The sequence below is a fragment of the Daphnia pulicaria genome, chromosome 3, assembly GCF_021234035.1.
Source record: "Daphnia pulicaria isolate SC F1-1A chromosome 3, SC_F0-13Bv2, whole genome shotgun sequence".
NCBI lineage: Eukaryota > Metazoa > Arthropoda > Branchiopoda > Diplostraca > Daphniidae > Daphnia > Daphnia pulicaria.
Window position 1 is genome coordinate 12,391,522 of NC_060915.1, and position 23,207 is coordinate 12,414,728.

General features: G+C 40.6%; 5 protein-coding genes and 1 long non-coding RNA gene across 6 annotated transcripts; 5 read left to right on the forward strand and 1 right to left on the reverse strand.

Moving 5' to 3' along the window:
* Positions 1 to 8,270: 8,270 nt before the first annotated feature.
* On the forward strand, positions 8,271 to 9,432 carry LOC124329453 (clotting factor G beta subunit-like). Its single transcript, XM_046788513.1, has 6 exons — positions 8,271 to 8,312; positions 8,381 to 8,496; positions 8,575 to 8,659; positions 8,786 to 9,073; positions 9,173 to 9,266; positions 9,347 to 9,432. Exons 1-6 carry the CDS (start codon positions 8,271 to 8,273, stop codon positions 9,430 to 9,432), a joined length of 711 nt encoding a protein of 236 aa, XP_046644469.1.
* Positions 9,433 to 10,182: 750 nt separating this feature from the next.
* Positions 10,183 to 10,784, forward strand: LOC124329454 (cuticle protein 7-like; the record flags this gene model as incomplete). Its single annotated transcript, XM_046788514.1, has 2 exons — positions 10,183 to 10,372; positions 10,443 to 10,784. Coding segments are annotated over exons 1-2 (354 nt in total), but the record flags the coding sequence as incomplete, so codon positions are not given.
* Positions 10,785 to 10,833: 49 nt separating this feature from the next.
* Positions 10,834 to 11,135, forward strand: LOC124328605. The gene is made up of 2 exons (XR_006916341.1): positions 10,834 to 10,965; positions 11,030 to 11,135. It is a non-coding gene; the product is annotated as an uncharacterized LOC124328605 (long non-coding RNA).
* A 108-nt stretch (positions 11,136 to 11,243) lies between these two features.
* On the forward strand, positions 11,244 to 12,011 carry LOC124329456 (transmembrane protease serine 11G-like). Its single transcript, XM_046788515.1, has 4 exons — positions 11,244 to 11,336; positions 11,400 to 11,672; positions 11,755 to 11,845; positions 11,923 to 12,011. Exons 1-4 carry the CDS (start codon positions 11,244 to 11,246, stop codon positions 12,009 to 12,011), a joined length of 546 nt encoding a protein of 181 aa, XP_046644471.1.
* Positions 12,012 to 12,745: 734 nt separating this feature from the next.
* On the forward strand, positions 12,746 to 14,912 carry LOC124328528 (acrosin-like). The gene is made up of 7 exons (XM_046787346.1): positions 12,746 to 12,967; positions 13,045 to 13,617; positions 13,703 to 13,824; positions 13,908 to 14,034; positions 14,113 to 14,391; positions 14,456 to 14,546; positions 14,611 to 14,912. Exons 1-7 carry the CDS (start codon positions 12,956 to 12,958, stop codon positions 14,697 to 14,699), a joined length of 1,293 nt encoding a protein of 430 aa, XP_046643302.1. The 5' UTR covers positions 12,746 to 12,955; the 3' UTR covers positions 14,700 to 14,912.
* A 2,046-nt stretch (positions 14,913 to 16,958) lies between these two features.
* LOC124329457 lies at positions 16,959 to 23,150 on the reverse strand. Its single transcript, XM_046788516.1, has 2 exons — positions 22,863 to 23,150; positions 16,959 to 22,808 (listed from the first exon to the last, which is right to left on the reverse strand). The coding sequence occupies exons 1-2, from the start codon at positions 22,941 to 22,943 to the stop codon at positions 16,959 to 16,961; spliced, it is 5,931 nt and encodes a 1,976-aa protein (XP_046644472.1). The 5' UTR covers positions 22,944 to 23,150.
* Positions 23,151 to 23,207: the final 57 nt, after the last annotated feature.

The following is a 23,207-nucleotide window of genomic DNA, read 5'->3' on the forward strand; positions in this document are numbered from 1 at the left end:
AAATTCAAGCATGTTGCTGGCAGGTTCATTTCATTTGTCAATCATATTGCTTTTATTTGGGTTCCGAAATTTAGGCCCTCTGGAGTCTGGATTCGATGGTTGCTTGATAGTTGCGTCACTAGATACAAAGTTCTGTTACCCATCTAGGACAGGGGAAAACAGATAAAAATATAGTCAAGGTTATCGGGCTAGTGCAAACACAGCCCGTCAATATTGGGTAAAATTATGGTCCTACATGTGTTGATAACAACTGGAAAATTGCGCGCGGAAATTTAAAAGTGGACAGCGGGTGAGTAGATGCACAAGCTGATAACATTCTCTTCCAATTTATGTCCGATTAAAAACAAAAAAAAACATTAAGAGAATCTTCTCCTTGCTGGTAATCGTGGTCAACTTTCCTCTCAGTTTCTGAATGTTTATAGATTTAAGAATTGAGTGATTAAAAAAAACACATAAAATTTCGGATATTAAATTATCCTATCATATTTTAATGTCACTCAGTTTCTCCTTTTTGTGAATGGCAAATTGTTGTTTTAATTTGGTGGGAAAGTCGTGAGAAAACAGAATTAGAAAAATGGCAACGGCGGTAATGGCTACACGACATTTTAGCACAATCAGATTAAATCGATTAAATCAAAAATACCAGGTCGTCGTGTGCTCGTGTCTCGTCTGACCGGTGTCTGTTGTCTTTTCATAAAACGTGTTGATAGTTGATACACAGTTTTTATGCACCTAAGAAGGTAAATAACTTGATTAATGATGAAATAGTATGCATTTATGGGGTGTTGAACAAGAGGAGTGATTTGTTCTATCCAAACTGGTGAAATGTTCTTGGCAAGCACTCGTGAATAATGCCCCTAGTCAATGCATAGACTTTTTACTTTGTTTTAAGTGAAGATTATGTTTCCTATTTCTTTTTGCAGATTTGAAAACACCATTAACAACAAGGGAATGCAAGTTTTACTTGAGCTGGGATCACCCCGTTCAGCAGCCTGCCATCAGCAACAATCTCAGTTTAATCGATTGGGTAATTACTTTGTGATGCTATTACAACTTTAATCTGCTATGTGTCTAAATGATGCATGTGTGTTATGCTGAAAAAATGTCTTATTTCTTATTCTCCTGTGTACAAAAAAAAAATTAATGTAGACCCACCATCTTTTTTTTTCATTTTTCTTATTCGTAGTTTTTATAAATATTTGTTGCATAAAACTTTTATTTTAATTGTAGATAAACAGTATCCTGTTTGATGTCATCTCTCATTCATCACTCATCTCCACTTCCCCTTTCTTTAAATCCTATGTCCTCGTGTACGCCCATGTGAATGTGGGTGTATTCACGAGGACCCCCTTTTTCCTATCCAGCCTGGCGTGTTCAACTTTACTGCGGATGAAACACTTGTGGATGCCTGGCCGTAATTACCGGGCCTAAAGGTAGAAAAAATTAAAGTCATTGCCCCTTTATGTTTGGTGCTGTAAACTTAACGTCATCACCCATCACCCGCGAATTTTTCGACACACACAAATGCGTCTATGTTAATAATATGCTGAATGCGCACTGGTCTGTGTTGCTAATGTTTTTTTACGCTGAATAGGGTGGGGTCGTTTGCCAGTTACGTGCGGAGATATTTTTATTAAAATGAGAGACGTTCACTCCATATATTTCACACAAAAATACATGTGGTGTGAAACCCATGGAACGGCCCTCGTTTGCTAAAACTTTTCATTCGTCATTATCCTTGGAGTTCATTTGACATCTGGCTGTTAGTTATTTTAATTAAGGAATGCATACATAAAAAGAAAAGGGTTTCCCAAACGTATTGTATTCATAATCGTCGATCGAACTTTAATTTTTATGTTTAGGCTATTAGAACGAAACAAACATTTGGAATCAAAAGTTAAAAATAACATTGACAAAAGACAATTCGGAAACACGTCGATATTCCAAATCTAAATAGTGATGGGGGAAACTAGTAAATTTCATCCAAAGCGATTTCGACTTTTCTAACTTTCATCTTCTCTCAGTTTGCCTAGTCTTTCGTCATTGGCCACCATCTCATTCAGTTTCTTCGAAACGATTAAAATGAACTTATCCCGTTTTTGCAATGTCGTCCCTTTAATAATTTTTGCTTTAGTGAGAAATACCTCAGGATGCCTCACGTTTCCCCATGTTGAATGAACGCAAAATCGCCAGTCGATGTTTTCAATTGGGAATAATTAAATGCAATGACGTGATATTCCGGACAAATTTTTCAAGTAAATATATTTCTTGCCATAACCGAGGAAAAATATTAAGGTGTGATTGCAGTACTGCTTATTGCATACAGTAGTGACGTTGTTTCTTAATGGATCAGTTTATTAATGGATGACAATCCATTATTAAAATACAAACAACTTATATTCGTTTTCATAATCGTTAAAGTCTTTGAAAGACATCCCCCCTTGATGATTGTCGGCAGCGATGAACTGGTCAATCTCTGTTGTTAATCCGGCCTCAAAAATCAACTTGTAGAAATCCGATTTGAAATCTGTGTCACCCGTAGCATTGTCGTCTCTCATGACGACAATTGCCATTGAATAGAATAATTTTTTCGTTTTGTAACATGTGGAAACAAAGGAACTCGAATATCTGGATTTGGGAAGACGAAGAATTTGTAAAAGTTTATTTTGACCCAGTTCTTTCTTAACAGCTGCCAGAATCAAATTAAACATGGGAATGCTTTCGGATTCAATGGCGTTGTAAAGCGCACGGCACACGAGACACGAATCCATTTGGGTCTGTCCAATGTTTTTCTAGTATTTTGTCGGAAAGAATTTGTTTCAAGAAAGTCAGCATTTTGTGATAGATTTCCTCTTGACCACGGACAGCTGCCACGTAAAACGGTGTAAATCCAAAGTCATCCCGTGCCAAGACTTCATTTATTATTTTATCGGCTACACTTTTGTGCACTGGATCAGCCAAATTTTGACGAATCCTTTCCAACATTTCCTCGACTTCCTTCGTGTTTCCGTGGAAGGCTGCTCTGTGAAGGCGAGTTATTCGATACGATCTCGTTCCGTTAGTCTGTTCAAGTCGATTGATTCCACGTCTTTTCCCACGGCATTTCCTTCCATAGGAGGAGGCTGGTAAATATTTTGAAAAGATTCCGGTTCTATCGCCAAAACTATGCCATAAAGTTGAATCAGTAGATTTTATCTATTAAGCTCTCGTAAGGTAATTAACACTTTTTCGATTCGGCCACCAACAAAATGTTCTTTGGAACAGAAGGTTTTCTTTAGCAGATTTTCAAATTGGAAATCATCAGAATAGGCCGTCGATCGAGACAGTAATCCCAAGAAGATTTTTAAATGACTTTCGTAATTTTCGTTGAAAATTAAAAAGGTTAACATGGGCACTATTGTGATCCCTCTGCAGGGATCGAAATACTTTTCGAAAGCATCGCGTTGATTTGTCATAAATTGCAACAAATGGTACACAGTCTTCTTTTGTTCCTCTCCATTCCACTCAGAATACTCCAAATCACTTGGAGGCAAGTTACAACTGAAAGTTGTAAGCGTTGACATCACTTTATCCGCCTCACTGTCCAAGCAATTGATAAATCTTTTAAATAAGCTGCTTTTGGTCTTACGAAAAAAAGCAAATGAAAAATAGCTTCCTTGTATGAAAGATTTCATCATTACGTTTACGATTTGTTTTTCATTAAAAGTTGCATCAAGGCAATCGCACAAAAATGTGAATGTGGTTGTATTCCCTGTCCAAAGCGAAAAATGAAGTGCGTTTTCAGTGTCGTACCGTTGATAAGCTTGTGATGTCCGAGGACACCCCCCAGAAAATTCTGTGTCTGGAACCGGTGGAGGTGAGTCTTCAGGAAGATATTGGTCGTAAAAATTTTCCGTCAATTTCTTGATCCTTTCCGGTAAATTGCGGTTGTCAATTTTATTGCGCCATTCTTTGTCGCCCTCGACTAATTCTTTCATCATGCTATTAAAAAACACTTGGACGCCATGGTAATCCCATGTCGCCAGGATTTTTTTCAGGATTAACATTCGAATGGATTCATTTTCTAGTAATTTGTTGTGTCGTTTCTCGTCGAGAAGAAACCCTTGGTACAAATATCTGGCGAATAAATACACTTCGTATGTCCTGTGCAGAAATTGAACCTTTGATTCATGTCCGCTTTTGAATGTCAACCCAAATTTCAGGGCGTTTGAAGCGACCGTATTTTCCCACTTGGCGATGTCTTGGTCGGACCGATGCGATGCCTGAGGTGGCAACAAGACGTTCAACAGCTTCTGATCTGTGACGATTGTTTTGATGGCCAAATTTGTAAGGTGACCTGAATATCTTGAATCAAATCATTTATAGCGTCTTCCATGATCTGATTAGCGTTAGCAGCATCGGCTTTCTCTTCACGATAAACTTTGCTTTTCGTTTCCATTAAACGGTTGAACAGATTAATTAAATCAAATTTCTGATCGACAAGTAAATCAGAAATCACATCCTCAGACCTACGAGATTCTTCGTTATCCATAGCACATTTTTTTGTTATTAATTCGTTAACATTTGACTGAAAGCACTCGGCTAGAATTCTGCATTGCAACGGGATTCCGACAAAAGACTTTTCTTCGTCTCTCAGAGTTTCCGACACCCGATCGACTAACGATTTGGTAAACTGTTGAAGGAGCCCATCGTTATTTCCAGATGGATTTAGTTCTTTTGTCCAATAAGAAGTAAGATAATCGATCTGATCTTTTCCCGTAAAGTTTTCCAAACTGTAAGACAATTGGGATAACTGAAATCGTAAATCGTCGAGCATGTGGGGTCGGGTTGTCACGTAAAGTCAAATCGATTTTTTTTTACTGATGGCTCTCATCAATTCAATCGCTTTATCTTGACACAATTGGTTGACTTCATCGAACCCATCAAACATGAAAATGATACGATCCCCCCTTTCGAACCTGTTTCTCAGTAACGATCGAGAAAATGAACTTTTTTCATCGACGACGCGTAATCGATTAATAAATAAATCAACCACATCCAAACTCGTAATTTGATACAGTTTCAAGACAGCTTCGTAGTCAATTATATTAATTCTGATTACCCAGTGGTCCGGTTTTGCCTTTTTAATTTGTTTATAGTAATGAGAAAGAATTGTGGATTTTCCGGTTCCGGCTACTCCGGATATGATGACAATTGACTTTTCATTTCCATACTCCTTCAAGGAAGGAATCAAATGATCATCTTCGTGAATTTCATTTAATGAAGACGATAGATTTGCGACATTTACGATTCTTTCCCATATTTCTTTTTTGCGTTTGTCTTCAACGAGCCATTCGATGCGGCCATCCGGTCGAATCCTGCATTCCTCTTCACGAAGTAGAGTTACACTGCAGTCAAGTCGCTTCGCTATTTCATCCTCAAACTTATCGTGGAAAGGAAATTTCAACTTTCGCTTAATGTACATTTGCTCATCAAAATGAGTTGTGTCATCGAATGAAGGTATAATTAATTTTCCTCCAAATTGCGTCAACTCCTTTATAGAATTGATATCGATTACCTCTTCCGGTTTGTCACCAATCAAGTCTCCCACCGTTATTTTATTGTTTTCCATTTCTTGTTGTCCCAAATCTTTTTTAAGCTGAAAAGAAACTTTGAGGGACTGGATCTTTTGCTGAGATGCATCAGTTTGATCAGTGAATTTGATTTCATCGGATATCACGGCAGATTTATGCGCACATACAGTATGATAATCACTTTATTAATTTTTTTATCTGAGCGTTCGTCCGGAATTAGATTGGCATATTTTTCATAATTTTGAGCCGATGCAGAGGGGATGTGGGGTGTAGTGGACTAGAGCGTCAACGCTTTGGAAAAAAGGCATTGAGGCTCTGGTTTCGAACCCCAGCTGAACCCGTCATAAAACTGTAAGCAGTAGCGCCCTTGAGGTTGCACGCACAAACACAGGATCCTTGATTGCTTTCAAGGATATGACGTTAAATATACTGTGATGTGTTTAATCACATCTTCCAAATTGGAAACTAACCAGCGTCATTTGAACATTCAGTTGGAAAGTGCGCTATAGAAATTGAATAACCATAACCAACCATGCTTCGTCATCACAAACGACGACTAGCAGATCGTGAGAATCCTTATTCAATTCAAAACAGTGTTTCAACTTTTTGGCTTCCACTTCGTCATTTAGACGCTTCGAAGGTGTCATCAAGAAACTATCGTCATATTTAAAATCATCAAGTTTTTTTAAAGCCGCAATGAATTTGACAGCGGTGTGTCGAGGTGACTCTGATCCAATATTTATAATTAACCTGGAAGTGTCTTAGAATAACGGTTCCAATTTCTCAGTCATAATTTGAATAGAATCGCTATTAAATTCTAAATCCATCAGGTCTTTTTTCAACTGGTTCTGATAGTCGATTGAAATCGCATTGACACGTATCGATTCCATTATATTGTGCGTTTTGTCAAAACATAATTTCTTCGCTTCCTCCGACGACAGCCAAACATTGTCTTCTCTTTTGAACCAGTTGACCATTTCGTTCATGACGTAGGCTGACTGAAGGTCGGTAGTGAGCAGCGCGAAATATTTCCCCACTTCACTTTTGAGTACGTCATCCAATTCCCCTTCGTTGGGCGTGTTGACTGCGAAGACGAGCTTATCCAAGAATCCTTGGATTTCCTCGTCCTTCACATCAACGGGTAGAGGATAATTAAATATTTTGGGCTCCAGTGGCGTTTTGCCGAAATTTTCATCAAAATTGAAAATCCTTTTTTCCAAGTTTTCAACTTTTTGACTGAATTGAAGCAAATGTTTACGCAATTCCTTGGCACCTTCAGATAGTCCATCATGCCGATTAATGAAATCATCGTGAAATTTTTTTGTCTCGGGATTGATTACGTTTTCTTTTATCAATGCAATATGATAATTTCGGATTACTTCAGATTTTGTGCTCCGATAAATTTTTTCAGTAGCAGTTTTAGGTTTACCCCACAATATTTTGGCTACAATTTTCGATGTGGTCTCTTCCTTCAGTATGTCAGATTTTTCTTTGCTAATTTCTAATTTGTATCGAGTTGGGGTTTTGCCATCCGATAGTTTTGCGAATTTTAAAATTGGATCAATAAGTTGCACTGCCTTAAGGTGCGTTCACACTGCCACTAAAGCAGCGTTACGGATCGTAGCGTAGCTTAGCGCCACTGGGTACCAGTACCAATTCTTCCGTTAACACCCAAGGTAAGGGGGGGTATGACACACACGAAAAGCCACGTCTGTCGACTGGCGGCCGAATATGATTAATCATGCCGTCAACTTTTTTTTTTACTTTTTAAACAACGATGGCAATCAAAGGACCTGGCCTTGAGACGTCAGGCTCTTATATCCTTGCTTTATGTCATCATAGTGGCCGTGTGTTGTATGTAGTTCTACCGGTTATATCAAATAAATTACCAAGTGAAAGTAGTCCCCGCCATTTCCTCGTGTCGTAGAGACATTTCAACAGTAGAAAATCTTATTTCTCTTCTTAACTTTTTTTGGTTTTTATGTGGAACTTTGCCAGGAAATTCAAATGGATCTCTTGCTTCCTGTTTTTGGCATGGAGTTGGATATACCATGGAACATCCCATTATTATTTGAAGGAAAGTAATTCAACTGGTTTTGTTGACTAACCTGTTCTTGTTGATGAATTTGATTTAACTTTCATAGCTATCTCTTTCCTCTTCACGTCTTACTGGCCATTTTAAGGTGTGGTCAGAATGGAAAGTAAAAAGGGAGAAAAACGCAGATACTTTTCATAGTCATTTCTGACATTCTGTCGATCCAGCGGACGGGTATAAAGTAGCCGAATGACAACCCAACCTGACGACTTCTACTCCAGACTCGCATCGACGAACTGGACTCACCATGAAGAGCACTGTGAGTATAACCCTAATTAGTAAATTAATTATCTTCAACTGTTATTCAATTGTAAATCTGTTGTTCTTTTTAGATTGCATGCTTTTTGGTTTTATTGGCTGTGGCCTGCACTCGAGCCAGAAATGTTAATGATCCAGCCAGTCTACCCGATATTTCTTCATCTTCGTTGCTCAATCGACAGTGGAACACACAGGATGAAATTGGCCAGGCCAGTTTCGGCTATTCGTACCCAGGCCAGGCTCGCTCGAAAAGATTTATTGCTGGTTGTGAATGGAACTTTGGAAATAGAAATCCTATCGTAGATATCACTCGATTTAAATATTCTGATTATACATCTACCAAGATGAATATGGAACAAACGTTTCGTAATCAATACCCTTTCATGGTGAGTGATAGACTTCACCTATTGAGAACGACACGGCAGTTTTAACATTCGTTGAATTCTTCTTGCAGGCGGCCTTACTCCAATTTGATGAAACGTCACGGCGATTCAAGTTGGTCTGCGGTGGATCGTTGATTAGCGCCACTAAAATCCTTACCGCTGCCCATTGCGTTACTCAAAACAACACGTACGTCAGAACTTTTCAGTTTTCACATTTCAATCAGAACTTTTGTATAGACCTCATAATTGTGTAAACACTAAACAGAATTCTTGACAAATTGGTGGTCAAACTGGGTATGCACTTCTTGAGCGAAACAGAGGATGATGCTGAACACAATGCTGCTCACAATGTGAATCCGGAAGATAGATATTCATGAAAACTATGATCAACTAACGAAGGTTGGTTATAGCACCAATCTAACACACTACGTATTTGTGTTGATTTCTGATGGAGTTGTTGATGATTTCCGAAACAGTTCAACGAAATCGGCATAGTGACGCTCGAGTCACCAGTGGAATTCACCGACAAAATTTCGACCGTCTGCCTGCCGAAAGAGTGCCACCTAGAAATGGAGTTTTATGACTCAACCCGAGCCGTGGGATGGGGAAACTCGAAGGAAGGAGAAGAAAACTATGGTGCCCTTCGCCATATGACCGGAACGATGATAACCAAAGAGTTTTGTATTGAATTTACCAGGAGCAGGAAAATTGAATTAGCCAACCATATGATTTGCGCTTTTCCGTTTTATGGAGGTTTGTGTCAGGTATGTAAATACTTTGGTGCTAATAAAAATAGTAATAATTTAAGATCGTGTGTTTTAAATTTGACTTAAATGTAATTCCTTGTTGAGTTGTGCTTATAGAATTTCGATGGTGGTCCGATGGTACTACAAAGGCCCGTCAGCACATATGGAGAGTGTCCCTGGATACAATTGGGCATCATTATTTCAGCAAATGGTAATACCCAGATAGAATTCTGCGCCTGCTTTTACATATCTTCAATGTTAAATCTCATTTGAATTTCTCTGATTTAACAGGATGCCATGAAAAGCCCGAGCCGGATGTTTACACCCGATTGACGTCATTCTGGTCCTGGATCGATAATAAGGTGAAACCGTTGTAGTGCAAAACGGAAGCCGATTCGATTGTGACGTGTGTTTGGTTATGGCTTCTATTAGTTTAATGGCTTAAACACAATTTGCGAAAACTTTCTCATTTGGTTTGCTTCAGAATCTTGAGGCAACTTTTGACTTTGCTTATCTCTTTGATGGATTTTCTTTGGTATGTATTTCTTGATACACTTGCGCTGGTGGTGCTAGCTGTTTCTCATTTCAAAATGCAACCTGTAAGCAATTGTATGGGGTATGTGATCTTGTAATCATGATCATGTGTATTATATGTTAATCTTGTTTATGGGTTCGTGATTAATTGAACCGGTTGAAATATCATAAGATTAATTACGCGGTAAACATTCTTCTCGGGTTTTCTACTATTTGGACAACGGTGGCAATCAATGGGCGGCCGGGACTTGAGACGTGAGGCTATTTTTATTGTATCCTTAGATTATTTGTGATCAAAACCGTTTGTAGTTTACCGGTTTTACATAACAGCAATAAATATTAAAATAAAAGGTGTGCCCGCCATTTCCTCAAGTTATGGGAATATTCCAACAGAGAGAAAATTGAAATTGTCTTGTTAAAATTTTCTGCCATCGACGCAGAAATTTGCCAGGAAATACAAATATTTGTTTTTCCCGTTTTGGCGAGGAGTTTGTGAATACCATGATGGGTATTTGCATTCCATTAATATCGATAGGAAAGTTATTAAACTGGTTTCGTTGCTATCCTGTACTGGTTGCTGAATTTGATTTAACCTTCATTTCTCTTTCCTCTACAAGTTTTTAGGTGTGGTCAGAATGAAAAGTAAAAAGGGGGGGAAACACAAACTCCGTTGATGACCATTTTGTCCTTCAGCTGATGAATATAAGATTGTTAGATGACAGCCCAACCTGACGATTACTTCTCCAGACCCGCACTGACGAACTGGACACCATGAAGAGCACTGTGAGTATAACTCTAATGAGTAAATTAATTCTCTTAAACTTATACTAAATTTTAAATTTTTGTACTACAGATTAGGTGCATTTGGGTTTTATTCGCTGTGGCCTGCACTCGAGCTAGAAATGTTAATTATCCATCCAGTCTACCCGATATTTCGTCACCTTCGTTGCCCAGTCGACAGTGGATCACACAGGACAAAATTGGCCAGGCCAGTTTCGGCTATTCTTACCCTGGCCAGGCTGCCAGCAACGTTCTTGATTCTGCTGGCAACATGGCCGGTTCTTGGGCTTATGTCAATCCAGAAGGAAAAGTGGTCAACGTCTCCTACGTCGCCGATGAACGAGGTTTTCGCGTCTCCTCGAATGTTTTGCCAGCAGCAGTCGCTCCTGTGCTGGCCGATTTGGCAGTAGGAGCAGTTTCGGCCGGCCGCAACCCTGCCAAGGCTGTCCCACCTCCAACGGACGACGAAAACTGCATCTTAAACTTTCCAGTCCGTTCGAAAAGACAAGCTGATGAAGAAATAAAGCCTGATGCAACGAACTATGGAACTAGTATTAAAAATGAAATGGGCCGGAATCCGTACCCTTTCATGGTGAGTGAATGACTTGATTAATTGAGAACACGTCAGCGTTACTAAATTTGTTGAATTCGTTCAGGCAGCGTTGCTGAAATACGACGAAACGTCACGGCGATACAAGTTGGCCTGCGGTGGATCGTTGATTAGCGCCACTAAAATCCTGACCGCTGCCCATTGCGTCATCCACGATAACAAGTAATATGCCAAAAATAAAACCCCGCAGGAAACATTTGGATTCGATAAGCCAACATTATATGTATCCGATTAGCTTTTGACAAATTTCTGGTCAAACTGGGCATGAACTTTTTGAACGAAACGGCAGACGATGCCACACTCACGATGCGAATCAATCAGGTGGACATTCACGAAAATTATGACCAAGAAAAAAAGGTAGATAAATAAACCAATCAGATTTCACTGTCATCAATTTGACTGCTGTTATTCGAAATTTAGGTCAACAACATCGCCATTGTGACGCTCGAGTCGCCCGTCAAATTCACGGACAGAATTTCGACCGTCTGCCTGCCGAAAGCGTGCCACCAAGGCCTCCATTCCGGCTCCCCTCAGACTCTGGGATGGGGAAACGCCAAGGAAGGTGAAAGAAACTCGGATGTCCTCCGCCAAGTGGACGTCAATATTGGCAGCAAAAATTGGTGTGCTGAACACCTGCGCGGCGGATTAGCCGACCACTGGATGTGCGCCCAAACAAAGCAAATTTTGTGTCAGGTAGAGATATACTTTTTTGACGATAATCAACTCGTTAAAATTTGACTTTGAATCATTCTTTAATGGGGTGAATCATCTGTAGAATGACGACGGTGGCCCGTTGATCCTGCGATCATTCTTAGAATCCCAAGACTGCCCCTGGGTTCAATTTGGCATTCTGATTCACGGAAGTGGTACGAGATGTTTATAATTTTCGGTTACGCGAGTTAAAACTGATGCGATTTTCCTATAACACTAATGGATAATACAGGATGCTTTGAAAACGGTGAGCCGGATGTTTACACCCGATTGACATCATTCTCGACCTGGATCGATGATAAGGTGAATCCATGGCAATAACAAGAGATAATTTGATTCGATTATGTCGTGCCTGATTATTTTCTCGTCGCCTATATGTTATGGCTTCAAATCTATTTTCCATTTTGTTACACAAAACAATTTGATTGGCAAGAAACTAAAGTTGCGCTTCCTAATTGGTGTAATCAACAAATTGAAGAATAATCAGTTTAAAAATAAAACTTGTCGACAGGTTGTCTCTAAAAGCATCCGGCATTGTATATGAATGTTATCAATTTACGCCCTTGAGATGAAGGGATATCAGGGCGTGGTTCTGAACAAACCAAATATCTCCAGGCGACTCTTTACATTGATTTTTCGCCATCTCTCCTTTCAAAATCATGACCGCATGATGCTCGTCACGTATTTATAGGCACCGCACTAACCTGGCAACGACTCAATTCAGGTTTTATGTGAAACAAAGAAAAACAAGAAAACAAACAAACTGGAAGCAAAGACATGACAACAACGAAAAAAAAAACCCAAATAAAACCTAAATCTTTCAGCTAATAAAATATTCAATGTCGACAGCAATCGCAGCATATAATCGACTTCAACCTGATGCGACAACTAAGACAAACCCTTTCTTTCCTTTTGCACCGTGTCTGATACAACAAAACAAATTCTACCACGGGTGTGGTCCATAACCAGCTTTTTCAGGGAATTTCCCTTTTCAGCTTGTTCATGATTTTACTTGTTAAATTGGATTAAACAAGGCAATTCGACGACAGGTAAAAATTTACACCCTTCCGCATCTACGCATGGTGTAGACTGTATAAATAGCTTGCATAACGAATTGGGTGCGGTTGCAGTAGTTTACCCTTCAAAAAACTAAAGTGACATTTAATTTTTGGTCATACAATCAACGCGTTTGAGTATAAAAGGGGATCCACAAATACAGCTAAAGCCATACTCTTCATCCAGCTCTCATTGAAGAACGAGGCAAAATGAAGTATCCGGTAAGTTTTCATTCAATTGAATTAATATTCTTATACATATATTCTCATCCTAATGTTGACATTTTTTGAATTGTCAGATTGTTTGCATGTTGGTGTTGTTGGCTGTGGCCAACACCCTGGCTCAGTACTCCAGCCACCCGGGGTCAAATCCCATGCTACCCTTCAATCCTCCCGTTTCCCAACAAGGAGCAGTGAACACGCAAATGTGGCACGCCCAGGACGAGTTGGGTAGGGCTAGTTTCGGTTACGCCTACCCTGGGCAGGCTGCCGCCAATTACCGTGACGCTGCCGGTAACATGCTGGTCGGCTCCTGGAGTTACATCAACCCGAATGGCAAATTGGTCGCCACTTCGTACGTGGCCGATCACCGAGGCTACCGCGTTCAATCCAACGACTTGCCCGTCGCTCCCGTAGACACTTCGGCTGCAGTAGTTGCCCCTCCTACGACTAAGGACGTTTCCAAGGAGATTAAACCCGTTATCGCCGATACGAGTAGGAAATCCTTTTCTAAGGATCTTACCGACGTGACGGTTGCCGACGACTATCAATGTCTTACACGCCGCCGGAAGCGTCAAACCGACCAATTCCCAGGTGCTGTCTTCCGGATGGTAGCCAGCCCCATAACTCCGAAGAATAAATACCCTTTCATGGTGAGTTTTTGGCTAATTTTTCGGAAATGGCGGAATTCCTTTTTTAATTTTGCGGATTTTCCAACCAACGGTTATGTTCCAATAGGTTGCGCTGGTTACATTAAGTAAGAATAAGAAACGGTCCCAGCACGCTTGCGGAGCATCTTTGATTTCCTCGACCAAACTCCTGACTGCGGCTCACTGCATAACACTAGGCGATACGAATCAGTATATTACATGACTTGTTATTTAGCCAAAAAACACATTTGAACATTTCTTAATATATGTCATTCCGTTCTGTTTGTGTGTAGGTTTGACGGTCGTAGTTACCAGGCCAATTTTGGGCAGCAATTCCGCAACGCCACGACAACCGATGCCCAGATGACGAGAGACGTCGTTGCTTATGTAATTCACGAAGCCTACGAACCTCTGTCGAAGGTGAGCGCATAGATTTCTGTCCATTTTCGTATTTCAACATTGGCCTTATTAACTTTGGTTCCTTATTTATTACTGCAGAGGAACGACGTGGCCATCCTGACGCTGGATTCACCCGTGGAATTCACCGAGAACATCTCGCCGATTTGCTTGCCACAAAAGTGCATGGACGTCAAGTTTGTCGGCAGGAGTGTGACGGCCATGGGGTGGGGCTACATGAAGGAAGATTCTGGCATGGAATCTGACTACCTTCGAAGCGCTTCGCTCGACGTCATTTCAAATGCAAAATGCCAAGAAACCAACGGTGCTCTTATAGATCGTGAGTTTTGCGCCTACAAGGAGGGGAAAGGCACATGTCAAGTGAGTGACATTTTCTCATATGTTTACCAGAGGTAATAAAAGTTGACGCTGGCCGTTTTTACAGGGTGACAGCGGCGGCCCATTGATCACCGATCACGGAAGTGACGATCTCAATTGCCGATTCGTTCAGGTTGGCATCGTCAGCTCTGGATTTGGTAAGTGTGATTTTCTTTGACTGAGAGTTGATTGAATACCTTGCTAATCAATCTCAACGTATAGGATGCGCAAGGAAAGGAGTACCCGGCGTATACATGAAAGTGACGTCATTTGTTTCTTGGATCAAGAAATACCTTTATTTACAAAACTAAAGAGAGGTGGTGCAGCAATCGGCACTTGAAATCCGGACGCGACTGTTGTCATATGTCGACTTTTTCATTGAATTCATTCACCAATAATGCAATGTCTAGCCGTGGTTGCAATTAGTCGTGGAGCAGTTCCAATTCGAACACTAACCTACTTTGTTTCCGTCCGTTTCCTGTGACGCATGTGTCCAACATATTTTTTCCCCCATCTAATTTTTACTAACAATTCTATTTGGAACAATGTGGAATACAGTGAATCAAATTTTTAAGAATACAGCTCATGTATCTTTAATGCGAAATGAATTGGTTCATTCAGGGGGTATAGCCGGGTATAGCTCATTGGTAGAGCATCCGATTGCATATCGGAATGTCCCCGTTTCAAAGCCCCCCTCCAGTCAAATTTGATTTAGAATCACCATTGTCGATAATGTCTTGTGCGTTCGTGATCTACAGCTGTTTTCCCATTAGACGAGAGAAGAGTGCACTTCGTGCACCAAAATTATTTAATGCTGTTCACTCATTCAAGAGTCAAGACAAGTCAAGAAAAAAAAAAAAAAATTTGCGAGTTTAAAAAATGTTCAAATCAAATCAGGTTCGTTCAAATGTTATGAAATTTATCATTTATAACATTTATCTGACAATGCTGTTAATGGCTGCACGAAAAGGACAATAAGTCGAAAACAAAAGTGTCTGGTCGCGTCTCGTCACGTCTCATCTCATCAGAGATTGATTAGTGCCACGTTTTGATAAATTTGATAAATAGGCTACAGATGCTCTATGCAGCTTATAAGATAAATAACTTTTTCATTGTAAGTTAAAAGTAGGTTGGTCATGAGGACAAGCAACATTATAATCCCAAATTTCGGAATCTTATTCGTTAATCTTGTTCAGCACTCATTATGTTTTCTAATTCATATATCACTGTTCTTCTAATTTGTCCACAGTCTCAGCTAATTTCATCCCTCTTTTTTTAGGCCTGAGCCATCATCGAGAACATCTAGCAAGTTTAACTAAATTGTGTATCCGGCCTGGCATCATCAGCAGTAGTTTTTCTGTTTCCTCTATTTGGTATGTATTTCGTGATACTGATTGATGCATTGGTTTGATGTTTGTATGATTGGCATGGTTCGGACAGCTGATGTAAATCACAGCTATTTTAAGTTCTCTCATGCATGATGTCAGCTTATTTCCTGCTTTATGTAGCTAACCCATTTGCATGTTAAATCTCATTTGAAATATTTTGTATTTTTATTGTTATGCAGGTGAACAGTTCACGCTTTAATGGGATCACACCCATTGATACTGGTCGAATTCTTTGATCTCCCCCTCATTGCATCCCCAGATGAAGCCTAAGGGGAATTGGAGATGCCTGCCGATATTTCCCAGGCTTCAAGGTAGGAGCCAGTTTACTTTACCACCATTTTTTTGCTATTTGCTGTGGTCTGTCTCAAGTTTAAGGTACCCTAGCTTTTTTATGGGGGGGGGGGGGGGTCGAAAATAAGTCTATGGAAAATATGCTGATGATGCACCACAGTTTCTTCAAACTTTGAAAAATATTTCAGTGTTGCTCTCGTCGTCTGTTTATGGCACATCAACATTTTGAGCTGGCTGCCATTGAGTGTTCACTCTGCAGGTCGAAGTTGTCAAAGCCAGGCTATTTGTTTTTTCAAAATTTCCTGTTGATTTTGAAATCGCTTATTGATTTAAAAAATCGGCGTCCACACAGTAAAAGTGGGTGCCGATATTTAGGGAAAGAATAACGTTTGTGGGTCTTGTTTGTTTCAATTCCGCTCCAGGTAATCGTCCATAACGTTGTGATAGTTGCCGATAACTTTCAATTTCTATGCAGAATTGTTTTGCTGCCGCATACCGAAATATTTTCTTTTTTTTTAGAAATTTGAACCTTTACGCGTGTAAAGTAGGAATGCCCAACAGATTATTTTTTTTTTGCGTTGAAAGGAGAGGCCAATTGTATTTTTCAAATATCTGAATGTAACGTGACCCAGTTAGGTACGAAACAATTTTTTTTTCATTCGAAAGCTGGAAGTTTCAAGTTCTCAGTTCATAGTTGCTGAAGTTAGCGGCAAGGAATGGCTATTTAAAATTATTTTTGATCATCATCTGATTTGGGTCTTGAGACTGCCATCCGTAGTGTTCGGGCTCATAGTCGAAAGCTCTTCCGGTCATCCATTCAAATAGGGGAATTCCAGTAGGCTGACTATTTCGAGAGCAAAATATGGAAATCCAACACAGATTAAATAAGTATCAATCTGATGAATCGTCGTTGATCTCAACAGCTAGTTCATCACTGCTTGCCGAGTGTACCTGAGCATCAGTTTGGTCTCTGCCGAGAAGAGGACGAACCTGAATACGATCTTCTTCGTTCAGGTGTGTTAGCATTGCTTCTACAAAACTGTTGTGACCCTTCAGGTTCACCAAAGAAATGACCGAAGTTGATAGATATGATATATCATATGTAGCTCCGCCGTGAGTGTGAGTCAGCAATTCTTTTACTTTGGAGCTTCCGAGCTTTTCAGACACGCATTTCAAGAATGCGCAAACTCTTGCCGATCTTTCTTTAACGTTGTCCGTCCACATTTTCAAGCGGTACGTTGGGTTTCCTATTCTTTGTTCATCATCAAAGTGCCGAAAATACTCACCCCAAATGCTCGCTTTCTTTATTACGTTGTTGTTGTATTTAACCAAAATGGTATTAATTAATGTAGATAATTCGGAGCAATCGCCGTTGGCAGTTGTCAACTCTGCGTGACCCATGACAAAATCTAATACCTTTATCCGACTCCATTCCAAATTGTCGTCGATCAAAAAATGAATAGTGGGTTTCATGACGTCTCGTATTATTTTAGGCATTTTGCCCATTAAATGACGTTTTATATCCTTGTACTTGCGAATTTCTTCCGTCAAATGTTTAAAGATTCCGTTGGTGAGACTGTTTTTGCCGTACTGCAACAGGGATCGGGTGACAAGTTCGATCCCTTTATCGTCGAAAAACAGCTCAATGATGTAATTTTCTTGAACTTTCCCAAAGGTGTGATTTAAAAAGTGGGTCAGCACTTCCATTAATGTCCAATCATCCATGGGTTTCTCGAAATCAGGTTTCCACCATTTCACGTTGAGCAGCAGTCGGTTCCAATAACTCTGTTGGATTCTCCGTTTGGTACACTTTGACGTGGTAATCAATTTCAACAAATCCAACAGCTGTTCTTGTTGAAATTGGCGAACAAGTTCGCAGGGTGGTGATGACAGTAAATAAAATGCAGTGCAGATATCGTGGCGAAGTAGTTTCAGACACCAGTTATCAGATCCGATCACTGCTAGCATTTTCTTGAATGTTTCATCGTCGACGTATTCCAGCGAAAGAATAGAAATGCCGTCTTTGAAAAACAGGTCGTTTAATTGATGGAATCCATTGTCGTCGTCCTTCAGAACAATGTCTGTCATCGCTTTGAATAAAACCTTCTCTCTGCATTCTTTGAACACTGTCTTGCTGCGATTTTCATAGGCGATTTTCGACGATAACATTCCCAAAAGGTAGTTCTGCCCCAAAACGTGCTTGACACTTGTCAAAATCGTTGTAAACATTTGAATTTTGTGGAATTTTACCGCTTCCCATAATACTCCGTAAACTAATTTCATCTTTTCAGCAGTCAGGTGTGTTTGTAACTGATCGGCGGTCAAAACGTTCTTGAAAAAGGTGAGAATTTTATTGCATAATTCTTCGTGAAGGTATGCGGCAGCGACGTAGAATGGCGTGAATCCCTCGTCGTCTAGTAGCATAACATTATTCATGACTTGCTCGGCCGTGCTGGTCGTAACTGGCGAGGATAAACTTTGGCTGAGACAGTCTAAAAGGCGATCGACAGTTTCCGTGTCCTCGTAGAAAACTGCTCGATGAAGACGAGTCATCCCGTAAGAATCTCTAACCAGCAGCAGGTGAATAGTTGCCGGTGTCATTTCCATTTCGTCGTTCGCTAAGAAATGCCCAAAAAATTGTCGAAAAGCTTGAGGTTCACGTATGAGCACTAGTCGAGCTATTTCTTCCAGCACTTTATTCCGGCCGGTATCTCGTAATATCTTTAATGCATTTCCTATTCGACCTTCAACCCATTGCCTATCCAAATCGATCTCGTCGAATCGACGCCGGATAATACTGACTGTATCCTTGAAGAGTTTGATGAACGCGTTTTCTTCGGAATACACGAACGCAAAGAGCTCTATCCACTGCTCGAGTTGGCTGTGATAGCATTCGTTAAATATCAGGAAGTAGAGCACGTCTTCGGGCTTTTCGTAATCTCTCGTCGAGGCCCTCATAATTGGTTTCAAAGTCGCTCGGTGTTTAACTAGAAAATCCAAAATGAGTTTCATCACTTTGAGTTTGTTTTCTTGCAACCACTCGGGGCACGTTTCATCTAAAACGTCATTCCTCAGGTAGATGGGTGCGTATAGCATGTCTTCCAAAATATGTTTCACGACGTCCCGCTCGGCGTGATCCATGTAGTAGCCGATGTATCGCTGAAACACCTGATACTTTTGGTCGTAAAAGCTGGCCAATGCAGTGCTCCTCTTTGAATGACCTTTCCAGGTACCATCGGCGAAGGTTCTAGGGTTAATGTAATCCAGCACAGAGTTTAAAATTTGGCGCACTTTTGTCGAATCGAACATGACGTCGAAACAATCGCAAATGAACTTGAATATGTTGGTGTGTTGACGGTAGATTGCGTCTCCCAAAGGCCTGCAATTGTGGTGATTGATTGTGAAATTCGCGTATTGTTTTAGCCTCTCCGGCAGTCGATTGATTAATCGTCGGTCGACTATTTCACGCCAGTTGTCATCGTTTTGGACGAGTTCCTTTAACATGGAGTCGAAAAAGACTTTGATGCCGTCGTAGTGGTCGTGCTCGCGTTCGCTCATCACTTGGAATACCAAATCGCGGACCGGTTCCTTGTCTAATATTCCATTGTGGCTTTCGTCTTCCAGAAGGAATCCTTCGTAAAAATATTTAGCCACTAAATACTCGGCGAAGGATCGGTGCCAGAATTGCACCTCCGTGTTTTCGTCGCTATGCAAAGTGAGGCCAAATTTAAGGCCCAATTCGGTCACGAACTTTTCTTCGCCAACCTTTTCGAGCTTTGTCTGATAGGGCAACAGTGCTGGAGATAAAAGATTGACTTTTTCCGGATCTCTGAACATGGTTTCGATGGCCAATTGATTCAAGTGAGATTCGATTTTCTTAATTAAGCATTCAACGGCGTAGTCTACGATTTGGTTGGAAGCTGAAGCATTGCTAGCCTTTTCTTCGCGAAAGACTTGACGTTTTGTTTCCATTAGACGTCGGTACATGCTCAGCAAATCGAATTTCTGATCGGCCAATATTTGATTCTCCTCTTCAACTATTCCGTCTCGTTTGTTCTGGATGATTCGCTGCAGTTCCGACTGGAAGCATTCGGCAACAATCCGGCATTGCAAAGGTATTCCAATGATGGAGATTTCTTCGCCGTCCAGCGTTTCCGACGCTCGATTAACCAATGATTCCGCAAATGTTTGAGTTAAATTTTGATCTTGAGTCGACAATTCTTGTCCGTCTGTTATTAGTTTCTTCATGTTCGATATCCAATAATCGTTGAGATAGTCGGCCTGGTGGCGTTTGTTGAAATTCTCCAAAGTGTAGGCGAATTGGAAGAGTTGATTTTCGAGTATCCCGTTGAAATAGTTTCGGGTTGTGATATAAAGTCGAGCTAGTTTAGTCTGAATAATGTTCAACAATAGAATGACTTTCTCTTGGAGTTGGCCACCGATTTCGTCGAATCCGTCCAGCATCAAAACAATCCTGTCGCTCGTTTCCAACCGGTGCCTCAAGAGCGATCGTGCGAACCAACTGTTGTTGACGATGGCCGGTATATCCGTGAAAAAGTTGATGGCGTTGGAAAGGCTAGTCACGTCGGCGCTGAATTCCGAAAGAGCTTGAAAATTGTCTGTCAAATTTATTCTGATGACCCAGTGATCGGCTTTAGCCTTTTTGATTTCTCGGTAGAAATAAGACAAGATTGTTGTTTTACCAGTTCCAGCCACGCCAGATATAATAACGGCTTTTTCATTAGCATTAGGATAAAAAATAAGCTCATCATCTGAAATGACAGATGATGGGGAAGCAGTCGACTGTTTCCCGTTAGTCGCCGACAGTTGTATCATTTTATTCCAAATCTCAGATATTTTTTGCTGGTCCTCGGTTATCCAGACGATGTTGCCCTCTGTACCAACTCTCAACTGTTTCTGAAGTTCGCTCGCGGGGCAATTTAATTCTTTTGATAGTTTATCCATAAATTTCTCGTCCATTCGGAACGGCAATGTCAAATGCCTTTTGATGTAAATATTTTGTTCACTGCGGATCGAATTGGAAGAAGGGACAACGATTTTCTTTTCACTCAATATTTCTCGCATGGAAAAAAAATTTAAAACATTTTCGTGATTGGCAGATCCAATTAAATCTCGGACTGGTAAATCTTGGCCTTGAAACGAGACTTTCTTTGAGAGGATTGCGTCTTGTGATGTTTCACGCAATTGCCCGTAGCTGATGGCGTCATCGTGATTGAGGAGGTGTAAGTTATCCAAGTTGATTCTTCTTTTGACAATCAGTAGTATTTTCTTCTTTTCTTTATTGGCTGGAATAAAATCAGCGTATCGGTCGAAATTGAATTCTTCCTCGGTACAAACGACGATTAAAAGATGGTGGGCATTTTCGTTGGCAAAAGTCTTGGTTAATTGTTCCCTTTCGCCGAGATTTTCGAAACATTTTGATGAAACTATTAAGTAGCTGTCGCTGCATTTATAATCGGCAAGCGTTTTGATTGCCGAAACGACTTTGACAGCCGTGAAATCCGGCCAGTATGTTGAAATGTAATTCATTTTCTCATCGCTGTTTGAAGTTAGGAAAGGTTTCAGTTTTCCCGCCGTGTCTTCAATCACTTCTTCTTTCAATTCCACAATTTTATTCATAGGATTTTGATAACTGATTGTAATTTCAGATCGCATTAGGTCGATTTTGTTTCTACCTTCTTCGAGCATATGAAGCCCTTCGTCGGATGTCATCCATCGCGATTCGGGGTTCTTGAACCAGTCGAGCATTTTGTTGAAAAAGATATTCGACTGTATATCGCTGACCAGCAAATTGTAATAATTGCCCAGCTCCCGTTTCATTATTGTATCCAATTCGACCTCATTCGGAGTGTTTACAGCGAAGACGAACTTGTCCAAGAAACTTTCGATTTCTGTATCCGTGACGTAATTAGGTTTAGGCAATAGCTGCGATCCCAAAGTTGTCGGCCACAATTTTCTGTGAAATGTAAATTTTCGCCAGTCTCTTTCCCAGTGATTTCTCTGTGAAAAATCTCTGAGAATTTTGCGCATTTCGTTGGCGCTGCGTGACAAGTTCGTGCCGTAAATGAAATTAAAGTGGAATGATTTACTTTGCAAGTGGATGACATTTTCGTGAAGTAAAGCCGGGAGATATTTCTGAAAGATTTCGTGAGTTAAATCGAATCGGTTCTCACCCGTTTTGCTTTCCATCAATTTCTTGGCCAGGTAAAATATTGGGCAATTTTCTTTTAATATTTCACGCACCACTTGCGTGTTTTTCAGTTTGTAGCGAAGTGGAACTTTGCCTCCAGGCAATTTGTCAAACGTCAAAATCTTATCGGACGGATCATTGTGAGGCACCAACTCGATTCCATTTCTAATTAATTCATTTTCGTTGAAATTAATATTGGTGCAGATGACAACGTCGTCGATTGCTTCCGGGCAACGGCCCTGACTCTCGTTAATGATATCGTTGCGATAAGACTTGAAATATTTGGCGATGCTGAAATTGCCATTGTCTCTAGAACGAAGCTCTTGTGAAGTTATTTTACAGTTGCCTTCGTCCAACTTGTGCTTGGCCTGTACAAATTTGTAGCGCCACTGTTGACGTTGATCGCCTGTTGTCACTTGATACTTGAAAACCAAGTCGTCGAATTTCCCAAACTCTTGAATTTCCGTGCCCAAATGGAATGGGAACCCAGCGCCTATGCCTCGTATCAGGGCGATCTCTGTCAATTTAAACTGAAACAAACTGCCGTGAATCGGTCTGTTGGCGTTTGTTATTTTCGGCGGTACCAATGTCCCGAGGGGGAGAGCCTCAACCTCACCCTGTAGAGGAGCAATTGTTGCATGAGCAGAGTCTCGCTGCTCAGCCATAACTGACCTACTTATTGAAGAACGACTTTCAGTTTAATTTTCTGGACTCTAGAAGTAACTGACAATCCGAAATAACACACCACGTCAGCCAAACACTATAAACTAAACTATCACTGAATTATACGCGTTGTAAATTGTGTGTATCTGTTGTGTTTGAACAAAACAAAGTGAGACTGCTCTGGCGTTGCGTTGTTGTTCCTGTCAAATGCGAGCCTCTAATGCTGCTTTAATGGAAAAGAACAGTTTAAGGGCCCGCCCAACTCA

Coding starts and splice junctions, on each gene's coding strand:
- LOC124329453 (XM_046788513.1), top strand. CDS start 8,271: ATGAATATGGAACAAACGTTTCGTAATCAATACCCTTTCATG. Junction 8,313..8,380: donor GTAATCAATACCCTTTCATG/GTGAGTGATAGA, acceptor TTCTTCTTGCAG/GCGGCCTTACTCCAATTTGA. Junction 8,497..8,574: donor TGCGTTACTCAAAACAACAC/GTACGTCAGAAC, acceptor AACACTAAACAG/AATTCTTGACAAATTGGTGG.
- LOC124329456 (XM_046788515.1), top strand. CDS start 11,244: ATGAACTTTTTGAACGAAACGGCAGACGATGCCACACTCACGATGCGA. Junction 11,337..11,399: donor ATTATGACCAAGAAAAAAAG/GTAGATAAATAA, acceptor TTCGAAATTTAG/GTCAACAACATCGCCATTGT. Junction 11,846..11,922: donor CATTCTGATTCACGGAAGTG/GTACGAGATGTT, acceptor TGGATAATACAG/GATGCTTTGAAAACGGTGAG.
- LOC124328528 (XM_046787346.1), top strand. Junction 13,825..13,907: donor ACACTAGGCGATACGAATCA/GTATATTACATG, acceptor GTTTGTGTGTAG/GTTTGACGGTCGTAGTTACC. Junction 14,392..14,455: donor AGGGGAAAGGCACATGTCAA/GTGAGTGACATT, acceptor CCGTTTTTACAG/GGTGACAGCGGCGGCCCATT.
- LOC124329457 (XM_046788516.1), bottom strand. CDS start 22,943: ATGGCTGAGCAGCGAGACTCTGCTCATGCAACAATTGCTCCTCTACAG. Junction 22,809..22,862: donor CTCTCCCCCTCGGGACATTG/GTACCGCCGAAA, acceptor AGTTTGTTTCAG/TTTAAATTGACAGAGATCGC.